Source organism: Heptranchias perlo, chromosome 8 (assembly GCF_035084215.1).
Source record: "Heptranchias perlo isolate sHepPer1 chromosome 8, sHepPer1.hap1, whole genome shotgun sequence".
Taxonomy (NCBI): Eukaryota; Metazoa; Chordata; class Chondrichthyes; order Hexanchiformes; family Hexanchidae; genus Heptranchias; species Heptranchias perlo.
In genome coordinates, this window is record NC_090332.1 from 33817100 (window position 1) to 33836236 (window position 19137).

The 19137-nt window shown below is 39.6% G+C and overlaps 1 protein-coding gene across 1 annotated transcript in view; it reads right to left on the minus strand.

Annotated features, from left to right (window-relative positions):
* vash2 (vasohibin 2) overlaps positions 1-19137 on the minus strand; it is a 133193-nt gene that overhangs the window by 108181 nt on the left and 5875 nt on the right. The window contains exons 2-3 of the mRNA XM_067988931.1: positions 3198-3286; positions 1202-1258 (exon numbers count right to left, since the gene is read on the minus strand). Of these exons, the coding sequence (XP_067845032.1) occupies positions 1202-1258; positions 3198-3286 (146 nt within the window). The remainder of the gene's footprint in view (positions 1-1201; positions 1259-3197; positions 3287-19137) is intronic.

Below are 19137 nucleotides of genomic sequence, written 5' to 3' on the forward strand. Positions count from 1 at the left end.
AATGTTTTATTTGAAGCAAAAAGAGTTACAGAGAGATAAGCTGAAGAGAAAAGAGACAGAAACAGAAAAAGGAGAAACGGAGATAAACCATAACATAAAGGCAGCAGAGATAGATAAGAGTTACCGTGTGCAACGCCACCGAGATCAACCAGTAATATATTAAAAGATCTTATATCTGCACACACTTCCTGTCCACAAAACCTTACTCTCAGTTGTCATATATTTGTTATACATTATAAATTCTTATGTCCATATTGATAATGAAAACTGCCCATGTGAACTGGCCACTGGTGGTTCTGTAGCACTTTGGTTTTCCAGTAGCCAGGTTCTCAGCCTGATCCAATGATCCCAACAACTCTACTTCCTAAATAGCTGCAAGTTTTCTAATTTAGCTATAAAATATCAAATCAATCAAAGTATTATATGAAAATAAGCACAGAATGCATGACTTTAAAATGAGGACTGGATTACAATTGCATGCCCTGCCCCAATTATGCCTCGCCCTCTAACCTGCTGCACCTGAAGACTACATTTGGTCTCGACTCTGTGCGCAACGCCATGGTACATCAACTTGTATTATATAATTGCATATCATCCACAAACTGCAGACCCATTTTAAAATACAAAACCACCTCTTTCAGTTTTCTGTCTTCAAAATAATTAATAATTAAAAAGTATATAAGCTATATTTATTCAAAACAAATTTTAATCTGGATTTATTTTTTCCACAGTTATTGTAGATTTCTTCTCCATTTGGCCAAGTATTTGTAAAAAAAAAAGACAACTTTAGACAAGATAAGAACATGCCAAAAGAGTTGGACATACACAAAACCAGTGGCACCATGGCAATTTATGTATGAAAGCTTGTGCTCAATTCCATCATTGTTTTGCTGCCTGTGCCCTAGAAAACAAATTACTGTTAAAAAGTGAAAGTCCATCTGAACACAAGTCACAACACTGAAATCCAAAGAGAACATTTTGTACAGAAATCTATTTACTGAGCATCTACTGTCATCCTAACTTCTGCAGTATAGTAAGTGAAAGGGGTTTATAATCTTTTACAATTCCAACACAACAATACCATTTTTACACAAGTAAAAATAAATGTTAAACATCGTAAGTATTCTCTGAGACTTTTGTCAAGCCCCAAATTGCATTGAAATGTGATTAGACTTCCCAGCAGGGCAAAATTGTTACTTACCAACTCAAAGGTCTCATTTTCTTAATCTCAAAGAACTGAGTTCCAGTGTGATTGTATCTGTCATTTATTAAGCTAAGGAAATGTTGTCGATTGAGACTAGTTGTAACAGCGTTTTTCCTTTAGAGACAGAACTCAAAGAAACAACACCAGATATTATTTGGGCTTCTTTTATCGTTGTTTCATCAAAAACCATTCCACAGATTGCAGAATAGCAAATATAGTCTTTAAATGAAGTCAATTTTAAGCAAGCCATGAATTCAATTGAAAAGAGTGTCCTTTGCAATACAAACAAAAAGTGAATTTGAAACAAAAGTACAATAGCTGCCCTAGATCATGATTGTCAGGATTGGGATTTGAGAAAAAAAAAGGTCAAAGATCATGGAAATCTGTCATGATTTGTCCAGCACTGAATGCATTTTTACTATAAAAAACAATTATGTAGCTACAAACTGTATACTAAAATACAGCCTGTAATGGTAGCTCATTTCTGTACTGTAGCTTTAACTCCCAGACCATTCTGACACTCAAATCTCCTAGCTTACTTACTATGAGCTTTGTTGAATGCTGAATACTGAGCAGGATCCCTTGACAACAGAGGCTTAAACTGGGATGAAGTAAATGATCAAATAACCTAATACAGTCCAGCTCATCCATCAGCACTGACTAAAATCTTTAGTTGTTCTCCCTGTGCTCTAGACTGAAGGAAGCTGTACAAAGGACTGCTTTTGGGAGACCATGGAAGAGAGGAAGAAAGGACAGGAATTTTTGTGATTAACAAGTTAAGAAAAAAAAATCAAAATTGACTTTCCATTCCATTATGAATAAAAACAAAATCCATTTGAAACAGAAAATGAAATGAGCAAATAAAAAAACTGAACAATCAGTAGAAGCTTGTAAATAAGAACACTAAACACATCAAGATGTTTTTCTTTCTTCTACCATTAACCAGTTGAATTTATTAACAAACTGGTGCCTAAGTAACCTGTTTATTTAATAAGGTACCCAGTAAATAATGTATACCAAATCCAGCTGGTTGTGAAATACTAAAGGCTTTAAGTAGCAACTCAATCACATCCTTCCTTTAGTCTTTAGGAAATAGCACATCAAAAATGTATTTTATCAGCTACTGGTTATCAATAACACTGGTGCTTTAAATATAGAAATGGATGGTCAAGGCTCAAATCACATGGGTATACATGACCTATGCTGATTTTGGACAACCACTCAAGAACAAACAGGCAAAAAAAAAGGTTTTTGGACCTTCGTAATCAATCATCGAACCGTCTAAAATGCGTTAGATCCCCTCCAACAAATGCGCTTTGCTACAAGGTATTTATACTTTTTTATGTTTACACAATAATTGATAACTATTTTAAAATAACTCCTTTATAACAGGCTTTTTATGTTGTTCCTAAAAATCGAGCTGTATAGTTAATGCATTATGTTTATTGTATCCATGAACAGTGTCCATCATTGGCTCAAAGAGAAATAGACTGCACAGTTAAGAAAGACCATAGCAATGAACAAGGAGTAACGTTTCATACACATTTTCTACACCAATTCTATCATTTTTGACTGTATACTTTAAGAAAGGAAGGGTAAGGGGAAAAAAATATTTAAAAAATATTAGATGGTCTCTTAGCAGATATTCTCAGTTACACAGACTTGTAGAATATTTACTTAAGAAAGACCACAATTTCATTGTTCAGTGTCATTTTGAGCGTGTCAATGTTATTAATTATCAGTGATTAAAAGAACCCCAGCTAAAAAGGTCAATAATATCAGCAATAATACATAATATGATAGTTATCAAAATGAGGTGGGAACCAAAATTATGATGGGAATGAGGAATTAGGATTAGATAATGAGATCAGATGCACATCAAATTTTCCCCCAAAAGGCTTTGTATATGGATACTGCAGATTAATTTATTTCCGGACACTGATGAGTACCACTGCTAAATTGTTGGTTCAAAAGTTTAAAGTAGAAAAGATACTGCAGAAGCTTCATGTAACCTTGTATCGTGCGCAGCCACTCAGGAATTGACGTGGATGGCTTGTATTTTGGCAGTGATGGAACTGGAGGCTGAATGAACAAAAAGGACAAATGTTACAACCGTGATATAGGTCTTAAAATGTTTATATTCTCATATGCAATCCCCAGTCCCAAATTTCTGGCAGCAACAACTCTCATCTATGTAATCTGATTTGTACATATCTAGCGACGGACGGCATGGAATACAAAAAAAAGTAATGTCACAAAGGTGTAAAAACAGGAACTAAAAAAGAGCAAGTGTGTTTTGAGTTTCCTAACATCACAACTAACAGTGAAGCCATTACCAACATTTGGGCTGGATGTGACCCAGAGAGAGAGCATCTGCTTTGGAAGAGGTCTGAAAGCAACTTTCTGCTCTCAATCATAGCTAATACATAGCCTGGATGGAAAATGTGAGATTTCATCCAAACATGCCCATATTCAATAGCAAAATATTCCACTGCCTCTCAGACCATATGTGTGGACTAGACTGCAATATTAAACCCACCTCTGCTTAACCTGGCTAAATAGATTGGGGTGGGGGGGGTAGGATTTATTGGGTAAATTATCAAAATGCTAACAGTCAGAGTAGGAAGGCTGGCTCTATAGTCAACGTAAATTCACCAGTGCTCTTACAGATTGCTGGGTAGTTGGCTGAAATAGGGTGGACAGTGCACTCATTCCCTAGGAAATGTCTCCTATTGACCAAGTCACTGTTCAGCAGCAAAATCAGATGCTGAACAATCATGTGGAATTTCTACCTCATCTGAAGGTAATTATGAGCTAAATCAGTGTGCAACGATCCCGAGGAACTCGGATGTGAGAAGGTGAAATTGTAGCTTCTCCCACCTCAGGAGAGGAGAAAGTTAGGGATACAATAAAAACACATAGTGAAACATCCCAAGGCACTTCACAGGAACATAATCGGACAAAATTTGACACCAAGGCAAGATCCGGAGAGAAAGTGACGAAAGGACTATGTGCTCTGTGTTGCTGACTTGTAGCAGAGTTACCTTTTATTATTAAACATTTTTTTTATAACCATGTCTGGAGTTTATTCTAAAGACATTGAAGACCCTATTATCAGGTGCTGTCAACATGGGCTTTCAACTCACAATGAGAGGGGGGCAGAAAATCATCATCTTGTCCAACTCGAGGAAGGAAAGCAACATTCCAACAACCCCCCATCCCCCCCCCACACACACACACACACACACACACAAACCCCAAATGAGAAGTGCACATCTATATAGAGGACTACCATGTTTAACAATTAATGGAAAATAGCTTCATGCGAGGCTAAGTTTGCTTCGTTTTATCTCTGTATGTTCAAACTGTTTAAAAAAACACATCAGATTCAACGATTTACACATTTAATATGAGATAGAACATTTATTCCAGTTGAAAAAAGAACCCACTTTTGATGAGTTTAAAAATGTTTGCTTGGACATAGAAGATTTGTATTTAACAGAAATATTAAGCCAGTACATTTTGGCATGTTTAAAACTGACAGTTGGTTAATCATGATGTGGAGATGCCGGTGATGGACTGGGGTTGACAAATGTAAGATTCCTTACAGTTGGTTAATCAGACATTGTAGCAGTTAAAGGAGAACCGTGTGGTGTATCTCCAGTCTGTGTGAAAGCAGTGTTGTTTATTGGTGCAAAGCGGAGCATCATTTAAAAAAACTACACAAGCCTTAACTATTGTAATATTTAGGCACTAAATGCATTAATTAATTGACTCATCTGGTATAAACTGCCTAAATTAAGGGAGAGGGAGTAGATACAAAAAATTGATACTTTGTTTTTAATTTTAGTTGTTTGGATTTAAATATTAGAAATTCTTTCAACTAGTTTCTCAAAAAGAAAACAATAAAAGGTCACAATTAAATGCTAAGGTATTCTGCGCTGGGTGACAGGAAATACCAACATCCTTGGGCCTGGACAGGCGCAGCAGACCTCAGGTGTACTAGGGGACGGGAGTGGGGGGGCAGGCAAATCAGCCCCTAGAACTTCTACCCAAGAAAGCAATGCAGGCAATAATCCAGACTACTCAAGACCTAACAGCTCCAATCCAGAGTAAGGGGCAGCTGCAAGATGAGGATCTGATGATCGGACTAATCAGATGAATATGGTCGGCTGGTCAGCCAGTAAAATGGGGAACAGTCCTTGTGGTCAAGGAGGAGGACGTTGAGCCACATCACAGCGAGCAGAATAGGCCATATATGATCAAGGCAGCACCGCAAAGTTATGAATCACTTCCACGAAAATGATGCTATGGCTGCACCAATAAGCTTACTGGCTGGATAAGAAAAAATATGTTAGTAGTTATTTAAAGTCTCGTTATTTATGCCAGATTTCAAAACCATCATATTAGGCTGCAACAGGTTTAATGTCCCTAGAAAGCCAACAGTTCCATGGAAGTACCTGGGGTGAACTTTGAGAGATCCCTGCCCCAATTCAGAAGAAGTAATTGTTAATTGTTGATAGTTGTTGGCTTCTTAGGGCTGAGTTTACGAGGTGTGGAGTCTTACAGAGCCAGAAGCATGAATCAGGAAATCATGGGCGTGCTCCCAATGATTTTTCATCTTTTAAATTAAATTAAAATTGTCCCTCTTCTCCAAATGGGTAGAGATATTCCCCACTAAGTGTGCAATAGTTAAGTTGTTCAAACTTACCTGGTACCAGACCGTTACACTATTCACAAGTGCAGTGTTCAAAGCAACAGAGATATTTGGAATTGAACACCATATAACATAGCCTTATCCTCAGTTGAACCAAACCAAAAGACTGCCACAAGTGTCTATTTAGAGCTGAACAATTGGGAAAAACAGGTGGCTTCGCTTGGAGCCCCTGGGCCATTGCCATCTGAACTGCACTTCATGCCAGTACAGGCGATACACCAGAATTCATCCTCTTTGGAAGGCATTTGGTAAACAATTTTAACTTAGGAACATAGGAACAGGAGTAGGCCATTCAAACCCTCGAGCCTGTTCCGCCATTCAATGAGAACATGGCTGATCTGTACCCTAACTCCATTTACTAGCCTTGACTCCACATCCCTTAATACCATTGGCTAGCAAAAATCTATCAATCTCAGATTTAAAATTATTAATTGAGCTAACAGCTATTGCTTTTTGAGGGAGAGAGTTCTTCACGCAAAGGTTGGTAGAAGTGTGGAAGTGTTTCATAACTTCTCTCCTGAATGACCTGACTCTGATTTTAAGGTTATGTCCCCTTGTCCTAAACTCCCCCACCAGCGGAAAAAAATTCTCTCTGTCTACGGTATCAATTTCTTTCAAAATCCTAAAAACCTCAATCATGATTTGATTTTGAATCTTAGATCAATCAACAGAGGCTTTGCTAGATCCTGCAAGGTCTACCTGAAGGTAGTGTTATCAGGTAGTAAAAGACCACTTGACTATTGCATATGCCATTCTAAAGATAAGAAGTGTTACAACAAAAGAAGCCAGACAATTTGCTTCAATATTGGTGGCTTGGTGAAATTAAGGATCCATCCTAGACTGATGGCAGTGCAAGGTAGCATGATGAAACTAACCCCTATCTACAATGGTCCATCCTTAGTAACTGGAAAAAATATTGTCAAATTGCTTCTGAAGGCATGGTAGCTGGTTCTCCATGTGTCTCATGCTTTCATACTGGAAGTGAAAAAGAAGGAAATTGATGAGGTTAGACGTATTCACCCCAGGCAAACTGAGTGAGATGCAAGCCAGAAACAGGAGATGAGGCAATTAGAATTGCTGGTCTTGGAGAGATAGCAACAGGCGCCACAATGAATAGCAAAGGATCAATAGGGTAGAGAAGAGGGAACCTGAGGCCTTGTCTAAGAGGGACTCAATCTTGGAGTGGTGGCAGGAGAGAAGATTGTCAGGAGTGTATGCTGAAAGGGGTGGGGAACAGGGAGGGACAGGGACTGTTGCAGAAGATGACAGGGGGTGGTGGGGGGAGGAAGTATGAGTACTTGTGGCAGAGGCTGGGGACACAGGAGATGAAGGGGAGCACAGTGAGCTCGAGGTGGCCAACAGAGGGGTTGGAGAGTTTAGATCTGGGGCAGCAGCGAATATGTGAGTGTTCACAGCAACAATAATCTTAGATTACACACACAAAATGCAGAAGAAACCAAAAATGTCTACGGGAATCTTTAAATAGCGGTTTGGGAAGTGGCGATTGGGAGTTCGGGCTAGACTGAATGATAGAGTGTCCAGACATGTCTTGAGGTTGAGATCCAAGGCTGGTGTGAAAAATCAAGGCAATTGAATCTGCTTGCTGGTCAAAGAGAGTGGGCCTGACTGATAATAGAAGTCCTGGGTTTAGGTGGTGGACAGAGGCCGGAGAGGAGAGAAAAAAAATCATTGGCAAGTGCGAGTCTGTTCCTGATTACTAGTCACTTACCTCTTAGAAAATGAGCATGTGTGTAAATGGGGTGAGGACAAATCAGGAGAGGCTGCAATGTTGCCACAGTTGAATAGCTTGCTAGGACTGTCAGTGACTGTGAAACCATACCCCAACATGAGGATAAAACGAGTAAAAGAAAGTGGGGGAAAGAGGAGGAAAGCTTTATGTTTGGAATATATTTTATCTGCATAATGATCTGGCATGACACTTTCAATATATAAATACATAAAACCTGGTCTTGTTACACTGTAAACACTAAAAACAGTAAGGTTGCTTGTCACTTGATTAGACTCTGCCAGTGCTTCAGGAGTGCTTTTGTTCTCATTTCAGTTTTGTGCAACAAAGGATTGAAACTCATTTCCCTGAAGGTATTGCGGGGCAGGGACTGAAGCAAAAACAAATCACATTCCTACGGTTACTCAAGGTTTAACCTTGCGTTTTATTTGCTTGGCAGTGCTCACCATAATGAACATTACACAGTCACATTTAAACAATATGAATGCAGCACAATTGAGAACAAAGGACAGTAAAGAGGGCAGATGATTTTTTACTGGATTGCTATTGATCCTGAAATCATGACTTCTGCATCTTTAGTAGGCTTGGACTGACTGCACAACCATATTACTATTAGTTCTTAAGGAATTCATTTCTTGGTTAAATGATTGATTTCTAGTGATCCCCAGAAGCTAAAATGTGTCCACGTCTCAAAGAAAATGTTGTTATCCCCTCCAAAGAAAACAAAATTAATTTTCAATAGGATTTGAATGAATGACTCCAGGATCTAAAATACTGCCCAATTTAGTGAAACCAATTTATTGTCAACCTAAAATCTCATTTGATTTTGAAATTTCTCTGATTAATTTTACTGTACACGTGGTCGATGCTGACTCGTTCTCTTTCCACTCTACTGGTGCAGTAAGAATAAATCCCAGTTTGGTAGGAAGCTTGATACCTGTCCAAGGCTTACACAACAGTACCTTGTATAATCTTCCTCCCACTTAAAGTTTCAGGGAAAAAAATCTTTATCTTCAGTCAACTTAGACAACTTATACTCCATTGTAGACAACACAAATATCAACAAGATAAAAAGGTAACTAGCCCAAATAAATTGGAAAGAAAAATTGGCAGGTTAAACAGTGGATTAACAATGGGAATCTTTCAAACATGAGATGTTTAGGATACATACTAGACATACTCCCACAAGAACTAAAGGAGGTACAGCAAAAGCTGGAGCTCCTTGAATGGTAGAAAAATTCAAACAAAACTAGAAAGAAAGAGGCATATGACAAATCTAGGGCTAATAGTACAAAAGAAAATCGAGCAGAATAAATAGATGCATATAGAGGCTAAAAGGAGATATAGAATCATAGAAGTTACAACATGGAAACAGGCCCTTCGGCCCAACATGTCCATGTCGCCCATGATGAAAAAAAACTGCCAGGTAGCAAGGAGAGGAAGGGTGCACTTCCAGCAGGGGATCAAGGCCACAGCCAGCAGGCATTTTTAGGGGGCAGAGTTTTGGCAAAAGACCTTTCTGCCCAATTTTACTTACCAAACAGCCTCTGCATTACCCAAAAACAGGTGTTTTTTTTTAAAAAAGGAAAATTCAGGCCAAAGTAACAGAACATTGAGATTCTTAGCATTCTTTTATCATTTTATGTGGAACATACCTGGTCCTCCACAGAATTCCACCTCACCACAGTGACTTAGACATGCGGCTTAACCCAGTGAGCTAAAAGCAATGGGCAGAAGCAGTCAAATTCATCTTTAGCCTAGCTATGGAATTCTTAATCAAAACCAGTATCAAAGACACACTGACCCCATGGCACTAGCTTGATTGGCTATAAGTTCACACCTCATCTAGGTGTTCCATTCCCAATTAATGCCTTGCCAAAGGTAATCAGATGAGGTGGTGGACAACTTTCAGATAAAAGCACCTGGCCCGCAGTCTATAGATCCTCAGAGCTCTGACACCTTGATGTAAACAAAAGCTTTCATCTATCATAAATGGTTCAGTCATTCACATTTCCACCGTTATAATTTTAAAAGTCGTCCTTTTAAAGGATATTTGATTTGATTAGCTGATGTTTAAAAAATTACTGGTATTCCAAACCAGATGATGTGTGTGTATATTAAACAATAGTATCAGTTGATCAAAGAGAGTCAACATGGATCTGTGAAGGGCAAGTCATGCCTGACTAATCTAGTTGAATTTTTGAGGCGGTCACTAGCATGGTGGATAGGGGAACGTCTATGGATGTTGTTTATATGGACTTCCAGAAGATATTTGATGAAGTTCCGCACAAGAGTTTATTAGTAAAAATGAGAGCGCACAGAACTGGAGGTGATCTTCTGACACAGGTTCGTAATTGGTTGGGAGGTAGGAGACAGAGTTGGGGTAATGGGTTCGTTCTCTGATTGGCTGGATGTGATGTGGTTGTTCCCCAGGGTTCTGTACTGGGACCTCAGCTTTTCACCATATATATTAATGATTTGGATGAGGGAAGAGAGAGTTGTATATCCAAGTTTTCAGACCTAGTTAGGAAGCACACAAGTTGTGTAGATGGGAGTAGAAAATTATAAAAGGACATAGACAGACTAAGTGAGTGGGCAAAGCAATGGCAGATGGAATTCAATGTGGGGAAGTGTGAGGCCATCCATCTTGGATCTGAGACAGACTAATCCTAAATGATAAAGGGATTCAATAGGGTAGCTAGAGAAACTATTTCCTCTGGTAGGGAATCCAGAACAAGAGGGCATAATATTAAAATCAGAGCTAGGCCATTTAGAGAGTGAAATCAGGAAGCACTTATTCACACAGACTGGTGGAAATCTGGAACTCTTTCCAGTCAATTGAAATTTCCAAGACTGAGAGCAATAGATTTTTGTTAGGTAAGGGTATCAAGTGACATGGAACAAAGGTGGGTAAATGGAGTTTAGGTACATATCAGCCATGATCTCATTGAATGGTGGAACAGGCTCGAGAAGCTGAATAGCTTACTCCTGTTCCCATGTTTCCCAACTGAGTCACTAAGACAACAGAAATCTCTTGCAGGAAACAGTGAACAAAGCCATTTAAAAATTGTTACGACTATAGGAATAACTACAAATTAAAGATACAATATAGAATTTCTTTTAAATTGGAACAGTACAGATCCGAGCTATGGCACATTAACTCCAACAACTTGCATTTGTATAGTGCCTTTAACTTAGAAAGTGTCCCAAAGTGTTTCACAGAGCTGTGATCAAAAAATGGATGCTGACCCAAAAAGGAGATGTTAGTAGGGATGACCAAAAGTTTGGTCAAAGAGTTTGGCTTTAAGGAGGGTCTTAAAAGGAAAAGGAGGTGGAAACACAAAGGGTTGACTGGAATTCCAGAGTGTGGAGCCTAGGTGACTGAAGACATGACCGCCAATAGTGAAGAGAGGGAGGGTTGCAGAACAGGGCAGAGTTAGAGGAACGGAGAGTTCTGGAAGGTTGTACGACTGAAGGAGGTTATAGAGACAGGGAGGGGCGATTTGGGGTGCTGGGAAAACCAGGAGCCAATGGAAGTCAGTGACAGCAGGGGTGATGGGAACGGAATTTGATGTGAGATAGGATATGGGCAGCTGAGCTTTGGATGAAGTGAGGTTTACAGAGGATCGAGAATGGGAGATCAGCCAGGAAGGCACTGGAGTGGTCAAATCTGGAGATGACAAAGGCATGGATGGCGATTTCATCAGCAGAAGGATGAGGTAGGGACGGAGGCGGGCAAAGTTATGCAGGTGGAAGTAGGCGGTCTTTGCGATGGAAAGGATATGGGGTCGGAAGCTCAGCTCAGGGTCTAGTAGGATGCCGAGGTTTTGAACAGTCTAGTTCAGCATGAGAGGGTGGCTGGGGAGGGGGATAGAATCAGTGGCAAGGGTGTGGAGTTTGTGGCACGGGCTGAAGATGGTGGCTTCAGTCATCTCAGTGTTTAGCTGGAGGAAATTGTGGCTTATCTAAGAATGGCTGTTGGACAAGCAGTCTGACAACACAGAGGCAGTGGAGAGATCGGGACAGGTGGTGGAGAGATAGAGCTGGGTGTTGTCAGCGTACATATGGAAGTTGACCCCATGTCAGCAGATGATGACACCAAGGGGCAGCGTGTAGATGAGGAAGAGGAGGTGGCCAAAATTGATCTCTGGGGGACTCTGGAGGGTAACGGTGCAGAGGTGGGAAGAGAAGCCACTGCTGAAGATGCTCTCGCTACGATCAGGCGGATAAGAGTGGAACTAAGCAAGGGTAGTCCCACTGAGCTGGACCATGGGGGATAGATATTGGAGGAGGATGTTGTGGTCGACTGTGTCAAAGATGCAGAGAGGTAGAGGAGGGATAATGCACTGTTGTCACAGAGAATATTGTTTGTGACTTCCGTTAGGATTATTTTGGTGCTGTGGCAGGGGCAGAAACCTGATTGGAAATGTTCAAACAGGTATTTATAGGAAAGATGGGCACCGATTTGGAAGACAACAACACGTTCAAGGATTGTAAACTATTCTGACCAAAACTGTAAGTGTGCTTGTTTAAAGTTTCAACATAAACAGTATGAGAACTACAACAAGAGAAATACAAGGTGGATGCCTCAATACAGCACTTTATCAGTTATTAGTTCTGCACTGTAGCACAACAATCCTGGCCAGTAGGATTTCACAGTTTTTTTTAATGTGGAATTGTTTAAAAGTAGTGTGATAACCAAAGTTTTGCAAAAAATAACGGTACTGCACAAAAACAATCTTGCATTGCAACTCAACCCATTTGCCAACACTGATGTGTGCAATAATATTACCTATGTGTAATGACACAAAAAATGACATCAACATTAAACCTTTATTCCAAATAACAAAGCAAACAAATGCTAAATGGAAACATCTTGGAATTATAAACACAAAGTTAAATGACACTGTATTTATTACATAATTAGTAACCTTACATACATATGAATATCCACAAGATAAAAGTGCATATAATGCAATTTAGAAAGTGATCATGTACTAATTGTACAAATTAATTCAACCTTCAAATTGAAAAAATGAACTGTAGACACAGTTAAATAACTATGAGATAGATAAATAAAGTCAGATTGTAACAACACATTTTTTGTATATATACACAGAATTACCCCTACGGTTACAACTTATCCCCCTGAGGGAATTGGAAGGAAGTTTTGGTGGAGATATCCTCCACATCAGTATGCAGCAGGACATCAGCCACAGTGTCACTGGATGATGCCTTAAGTTGGCCTTTAGCTGAATCTGTAGAGAACTGTATGGTGATAACCCATTGTGGTATAGAGTGTGCCTCGAGAAGTCTCATTAGTGCATTTATCACATAAACCAAAGACGTGACATACCACAGCTAATTCCATGATGTCATTCTCCCTATGAGGAGCTGCATTCACAGGAAGTATGGGTCAAAGATAGGGTACAGTCATGTAGCCATGATACTTTGGAAGTGTGGGTCAGAGACAGGGTACAGACATTGTAGCCCAGATTACATGGAAGCGTGTGTCGGAGATAGGGTGCAGACATTGTAGCCTTGATTCTTTGGAAGTGTGGGTCAGAGATAGGGTCCAGGTATTGTAGCTCAGATTCATTGGAAGTGTGGGTCAGAGATAGGGTAGAGACATTGTCGCCCAGATTTAATAGCAGCGTGTGTCGGAGATAGGGTGCAGACATTGTAGCCTTAATTCTTTGGAAGTGTGGGTCAGAGATAAGGTACAGACACTGTAGCCCTGATTCTTTTACGCATGTTTCCTTTGGGCATGGCTTCCTGCTGTGAGTGCAGAATTACCCCTACGGTTACAACTTATGCTCAAAATAGTTTGCAACATATGGCCTTATGAACGTGATTGAATCCATATTCGTCTCCAAAAGTTACCTAGCCTCTGATAAATTCTTCCTTTGTTTGTGCTGAACTGTGGTGATGAAGGGACCGCACTCCCTTGTGCTCCCTGCCCACTGTATCCCCCTTACCTGTGTTGGCCCTGCAAAAGTTACCTTCAAACAAATCGACTGCTGAAGTATAACGTGAAGGATCTGTTCCTCCATGGATCTTGTTTCATATTTTCTGTTTCTATGCATTCTCAACCATAGCAGATTCCTCATGTTGGTCAGAGGCATTTTTCTCCAAGCTCTTAAGACTTACTGTTCTGATTCTAAGGACAAATGAGTGGACAAATTATCTGTGGAGACATGAGGAGGAGACTTTGTTTAACTTTTTTATATGTCTATAAATAAACTGAAGCACTAAATTACAGTAAAATTTTGCAAAGACTATGAACAGCAATTGATATTGGACCACAAACACTTGAAAAGACTTCCATTACATTATTGATTATGTAATGTATATTGCAAATTTTATACATGAAGTAATAGAAATGCCTATGTAAACTAATGAAAAACTTACCAGAATCAGTAAAGCTCTCATTCCACAGGATGAAATATTTGAGCCACTTTTAGATGGGCCCATGTCAATGTTTTCTCGTTGGGCACACCTGGATCGTGCATAGCAAATCTTTTTGTTGAACTTTTTTTGTCTAGCCTTTCGTTGCAAGCTATTGATTTACTTCCTGCTATCGTCAGCTGTTCTTGTAAGTTGATAAAATGTTGATTTTGTTTGCCAATACAATACTATGTGAACAACTTCACTTGCAGTCAATTCTTTTGTCCCTCGAAATAAATCTTTGCATTTTTAAAAAAAACTGTAATGAGAACTTTGAGTATTACAGATGAAAACTTAGGTTTCCATGGAGTCTCAGCACACTGACATTTTCTGCCCCCCACCTCCTCCTGTGCAGAATGGGAAAACAATTTGTTTTCATAGGTCAAGTGGTTTACTTCCAATAGTTAAGGTGGTTAATTCTAATCATTACAAGTGAATTCTAATTTGATGTCTCATTTTCTGCAAGTGAGTTTCATATTGGCAAATGATACAGCAGAAAATAAGGAGTTTTTTCTTTGCAGCCTGAATAATTTTCAAAACTCCACTTGCATCATCTTTCTGTCCACAACCTCTTGGCAGTGCTAGCCACTGAACTGTGTTTGGATACCGGATAGTTTTGGTCACTTCGTATTTGGGGTTTATTTATAAAATGTGATCCTTCTTCCCAGAATTAATCCAAATATTTTCCCCACCTTCAACAGCATCTAATATGGAACACAGCACGATTTTGTACTAACACAGCTAAGTTGACCAGCAGGGACTTCTGACTTGGTTCAGAAACTGTGCACATCAGCGCCTTTGGCTGTCCTGGTAAAATCTCATTCTTTTACTCCTCGCCTCTGGCTGTGTCATTTCTCTTTTGAAATCTCATAGTTTGATCTACACACTTTTAAGGTGAAGAAGAGTCAAAATTTTACAAGGGGCTTATAAACTCTCATCAGTGCAAAGCAGTGTATCTGTCTTCATGCATATTATATGGAACATAGAATTAGCCAGCGAAAAGAGCTTGTAAAATTCGTATAGTCGTGGACTCTTAATTTTCTACGGTAAGCAAATGATCAGAGAAAATAGCTAAATAATACTTCCAAGGAAATGAAAAAAGATTTTTTCCTGATCAGGCAAGATCCGGCAACAAAAAAAACTCCAGGATATCCAATATTATCCAACAGTGATTAGTGACATCCCATAGATGATGTTTCTATGGTACCAAAAGAATTGGAACCTAGAGTTACATAAAGGTTTGGATCAGCTATACCTACATTTATCCTTGAATCACATGCATAACTGGATGTTCATCCAGCTCCTTCTTGAAAGAAGTTAATCAACAAGGCATTAACCCTTGTTAAAGGAAGGGTATTTTATATATCTAATACACTGTGGATAAACCTTCAAAATTGTTGACTTGTATGAGGCATCCCAAATGTCCAGTGCTATCCTCTAGTCCTAGGATTACAACTGAAGTTAAATAAAAAAGCAAATTGTTTTACTTCCTTTCAAGATTTTTAAAAACCTGAATCAGGCCCCTCTTGATAATCTCCTGTTCAACAGGAGGAAACCATCCATTTTTCTAGCCTGCGTTAACCTATTATTTTAAACCCGGTCATCACTGTTACTTCTCTGAGCACTCAACATGGTGTCCTTTTGACCTAAATTTTAATCCGGAAGAACAGCTGGGCAGTAAAAGTTTTAAAAATCTAAAACCAACTCGCCTGCAACCCACCCACTTCCGCTTTTAATGAAGGCGGGACGAAGGGCTGTCAACCAATCCGCTCTCAGGAGGCGGGTCGGTCACTGAAAGCTTTCATGGAGGCTGTGGGCCTACACTTTTACAGCTTTTTTATTTTTAATCCCTGGGGGCCGGGATTCCCGGGCCTTTTACTTCACGCCATGTGAGAGGAGGTGGGAAGGCCCGAAACAGCAGGTAATGCCTTTCTCGCACTGCCTGTGGGCCCAGAGGAGCAAGAGTGCTTCCCCCAAGTCCAACAAGCCTACCTGCAGCGACCCCCACCTCCCCAACACACACCCCCCCCCTGCCGCGATCTGGGCCCTCCCCTGATGACTCCAGATCCCCAAACCCCCAAAGACCCCCGATCCCGACCATAGAAACAGGCCATTTAGCCCACGTGGTCTATGCCAGCCTCCCTCCCTACTTCATCTAACCCTATCAGCATACCCTTCTATTCCTTTCTCCCTCGTGTGTTTATCTAGCTTCCCTTTAAATGAATCAAAGCTTTTTGCCACGTTCTTACCAATCTTTGGGTAAAGAAGTTTCTCCTGAATTCCCTACTGGATTTGTTAGTGACTATCTTACATTGATGACCTCTAGTTTTGAACTCCCCACAAGTCTACCCTATCTCTAAGTCTACCCTATCAAACCCTTTCATTATCTCAAATTAAAATGGGAGGGGGGGTTCAGTCAGGGGAAATTTAGAAATCTAATGAGAAAAATTAAGACAATAGAACAGTGTATTGACTTGGGTAAAGATAAGCAGATTGTGGCAAGAAGGGACTGAGAGTTTACCAATAACAGTACAAGAAGTAAGGTCAAAGCAGGAAAAAATGGTAAAAAGACAAAATTAAATGCTCTTTATCTGAATGCACGGAGCATTCGTTACAAGATAGATGAATTAATTGCACAAATAAAGATAAATGGGTTTGACCTAATAGCCATTACAGAGACATGGTTCCAAAATGACCAAGGTTGGGAACTAAATATTCCAAGGTGCATGACATTTAGAAAAGGCAGGCAGAATGGAAAAGGAGGGAGTGTAGCCCTAATAATAAAGGATGACATAAGGACAGTGGTGAGAAAGGATTCTGGCTCGGAAGATCAGGAAGTAGAATCAATATGGGTGCAAATTAGAAATAACAAGGGGCAGAAAACTTGGTGGGAAGTAGTTTATAGGCCCCCTAACAGCAATACGGTTGGACAGAGTATTAATCATGAAATAATAGGAGCTTGTAACAAAGGAAATGCAGTCATCATGGGGGACTTTAATCTGCATACAGACTGGGCAAATCAAATTGGCAAAGGTAGTTTGGAAGACGACTTCATGGAATGTATTTGAGATGGTTTCCTAGAGTAATATGTCATGGAACCAACCAGGGAACAGGCTATTTTAGATCTTGCATTATGTAATGAAATAGGGTAAATTATTAATCTCAGTAAAAGAACCTCTGGGGAAGAGTGATCATAATATGATAGAATTTCACTTTAAGTTTGAAAGTAAAGTACTTAAGTCAGAAACTAGAGCCTTAAAATTAAATAAAGCCAATTACATAGGTATGAGGGGCGAGTTGTCAAAAGTAGATGGGGAAAATAAATTAAAGGGTTTGACAGTTGAAAATCAATGGTAAACATTTAAAGAACTATTTCAATATTCTCAACAAATATACATTCCATTGAGAAATAAAAACTCCATGGGAAAAGTGATCCACCCGTGGCTAACTAAAGAAATTAAGGAGAGCATTAGATTGAAAGAAGAGGCCTATAATGTTGCCAAGAAGAGTAATAAGCCTGGGGATTGGGAGAGTTTTAGAAACTAACAAAGGACAACCAAAAAATTGGTAAAAAGGGAGAAAATGGAATATGAAAGTAAACTAGCAAGAAATATAAAAACGGATTGTAGGAGCTTCTACAAGTATATAAAAAGGAAGAGAGTAGCAAAAGTAAACATTGGTTCCTTAAAGGCTGAGACAGGAGAAATTATAATGGGGAAATCAGTAAATGGCAGATGCGTTAAACAAATATTTTGTATCTGTCTTCACAGTAGAAGACACAAAAAGCATATCAGAAATAGTGGGGAACCAATGGGTAAATGAGAGTGAGGAATTAAAAAAAATAATATCACTAGAGAAAAAGTACTGGACAAACGAATGGGACTAATAGCTGACAAATCCCCTGGATCTGATGGTCTACATCCTAGGGTTCTAAAAGAGGTGGCTGCAGAGATAGTGGATGCATTGGCTGCGATCTTCCAAAATTCTCTAGATTCTGGAATGGGCCCAGTGGACTGGAAGGTAGCAAATGTTACCCCGCTATTCAAAAAGGGAGGCAGAGAGAAAACAGGGAACTACAGGCCAGTTAGCCTGATATCGGTCATCGGGAAAATGCTGGAATCCATTATTAAGCAAGTGGTAAAAGGGCACTTAGAAAATCATAATATGATTAGGCAAAGTCAACATAGTTTTATGAAAGGGAAATAGTGTTTGACAGATTTATTAGAGTTTTTTGAGGATGTAACTAACAGGGTAGATAAAGGGGAACCAGTGGATGTAGTATATTTGGATTTTCGAAAGGCATTTGATAAGATGCCACATAAAAATGTTGTTACACAAGGTAAGGGCTCATGGGGTTGGGGGTTGGGAATAGAGGATTGGTTAAAGGACAGAAAACAGAGAGTAGGGATAAAAAGGTCATTTTCAGGTTGGCAGGCTATAACTAGTGGGGTGCCGCAAAGATCGGTGCTTGGGCCTCAGCTATTTACAATCTATATTAATGACTTAGATGAAGGGACAGAGTGTAATGTATCCAAGTTTGCTGACAATATAAAGCTAGGTGGGAAAGTAAGCTGTGAGGAGGACACAAAGAGTCTGCAAAAGGATATAGACAGATTAATTGAGTGGGCAAGAAGGTGGCAGATGGAGTATAATGTGGGAAAATGTGAGGTTCTTCATTTTGGTAGGAAGAATAGAAAAACAGAATATTTTTTAAATGGTGGGAAACTATTAAATATTGGTGTTCAGAGAGACTTGGGTGTCCTCGTACAATAAACACGAAAAGTTGGTATGCAGGTGCAGCAGGCAATTAGGAAAGCAAATGGCATGTTGGCTTTTATTGCAAGGGGGTCTTACTACGGTTGTACAGGGCTTTAGTAAGACCTCACCTGGAGTACTGCGTACAGTTTTGGTCTCCTTATCTAAGGAAGGATACACTTGCCTTAGAGGCGGTGCGACAAAGGTTCACTAGATTAATTCCTGGGATGAGAGGGTTGTCCTGTGAGGTGAGGTTGAGTAGAATGG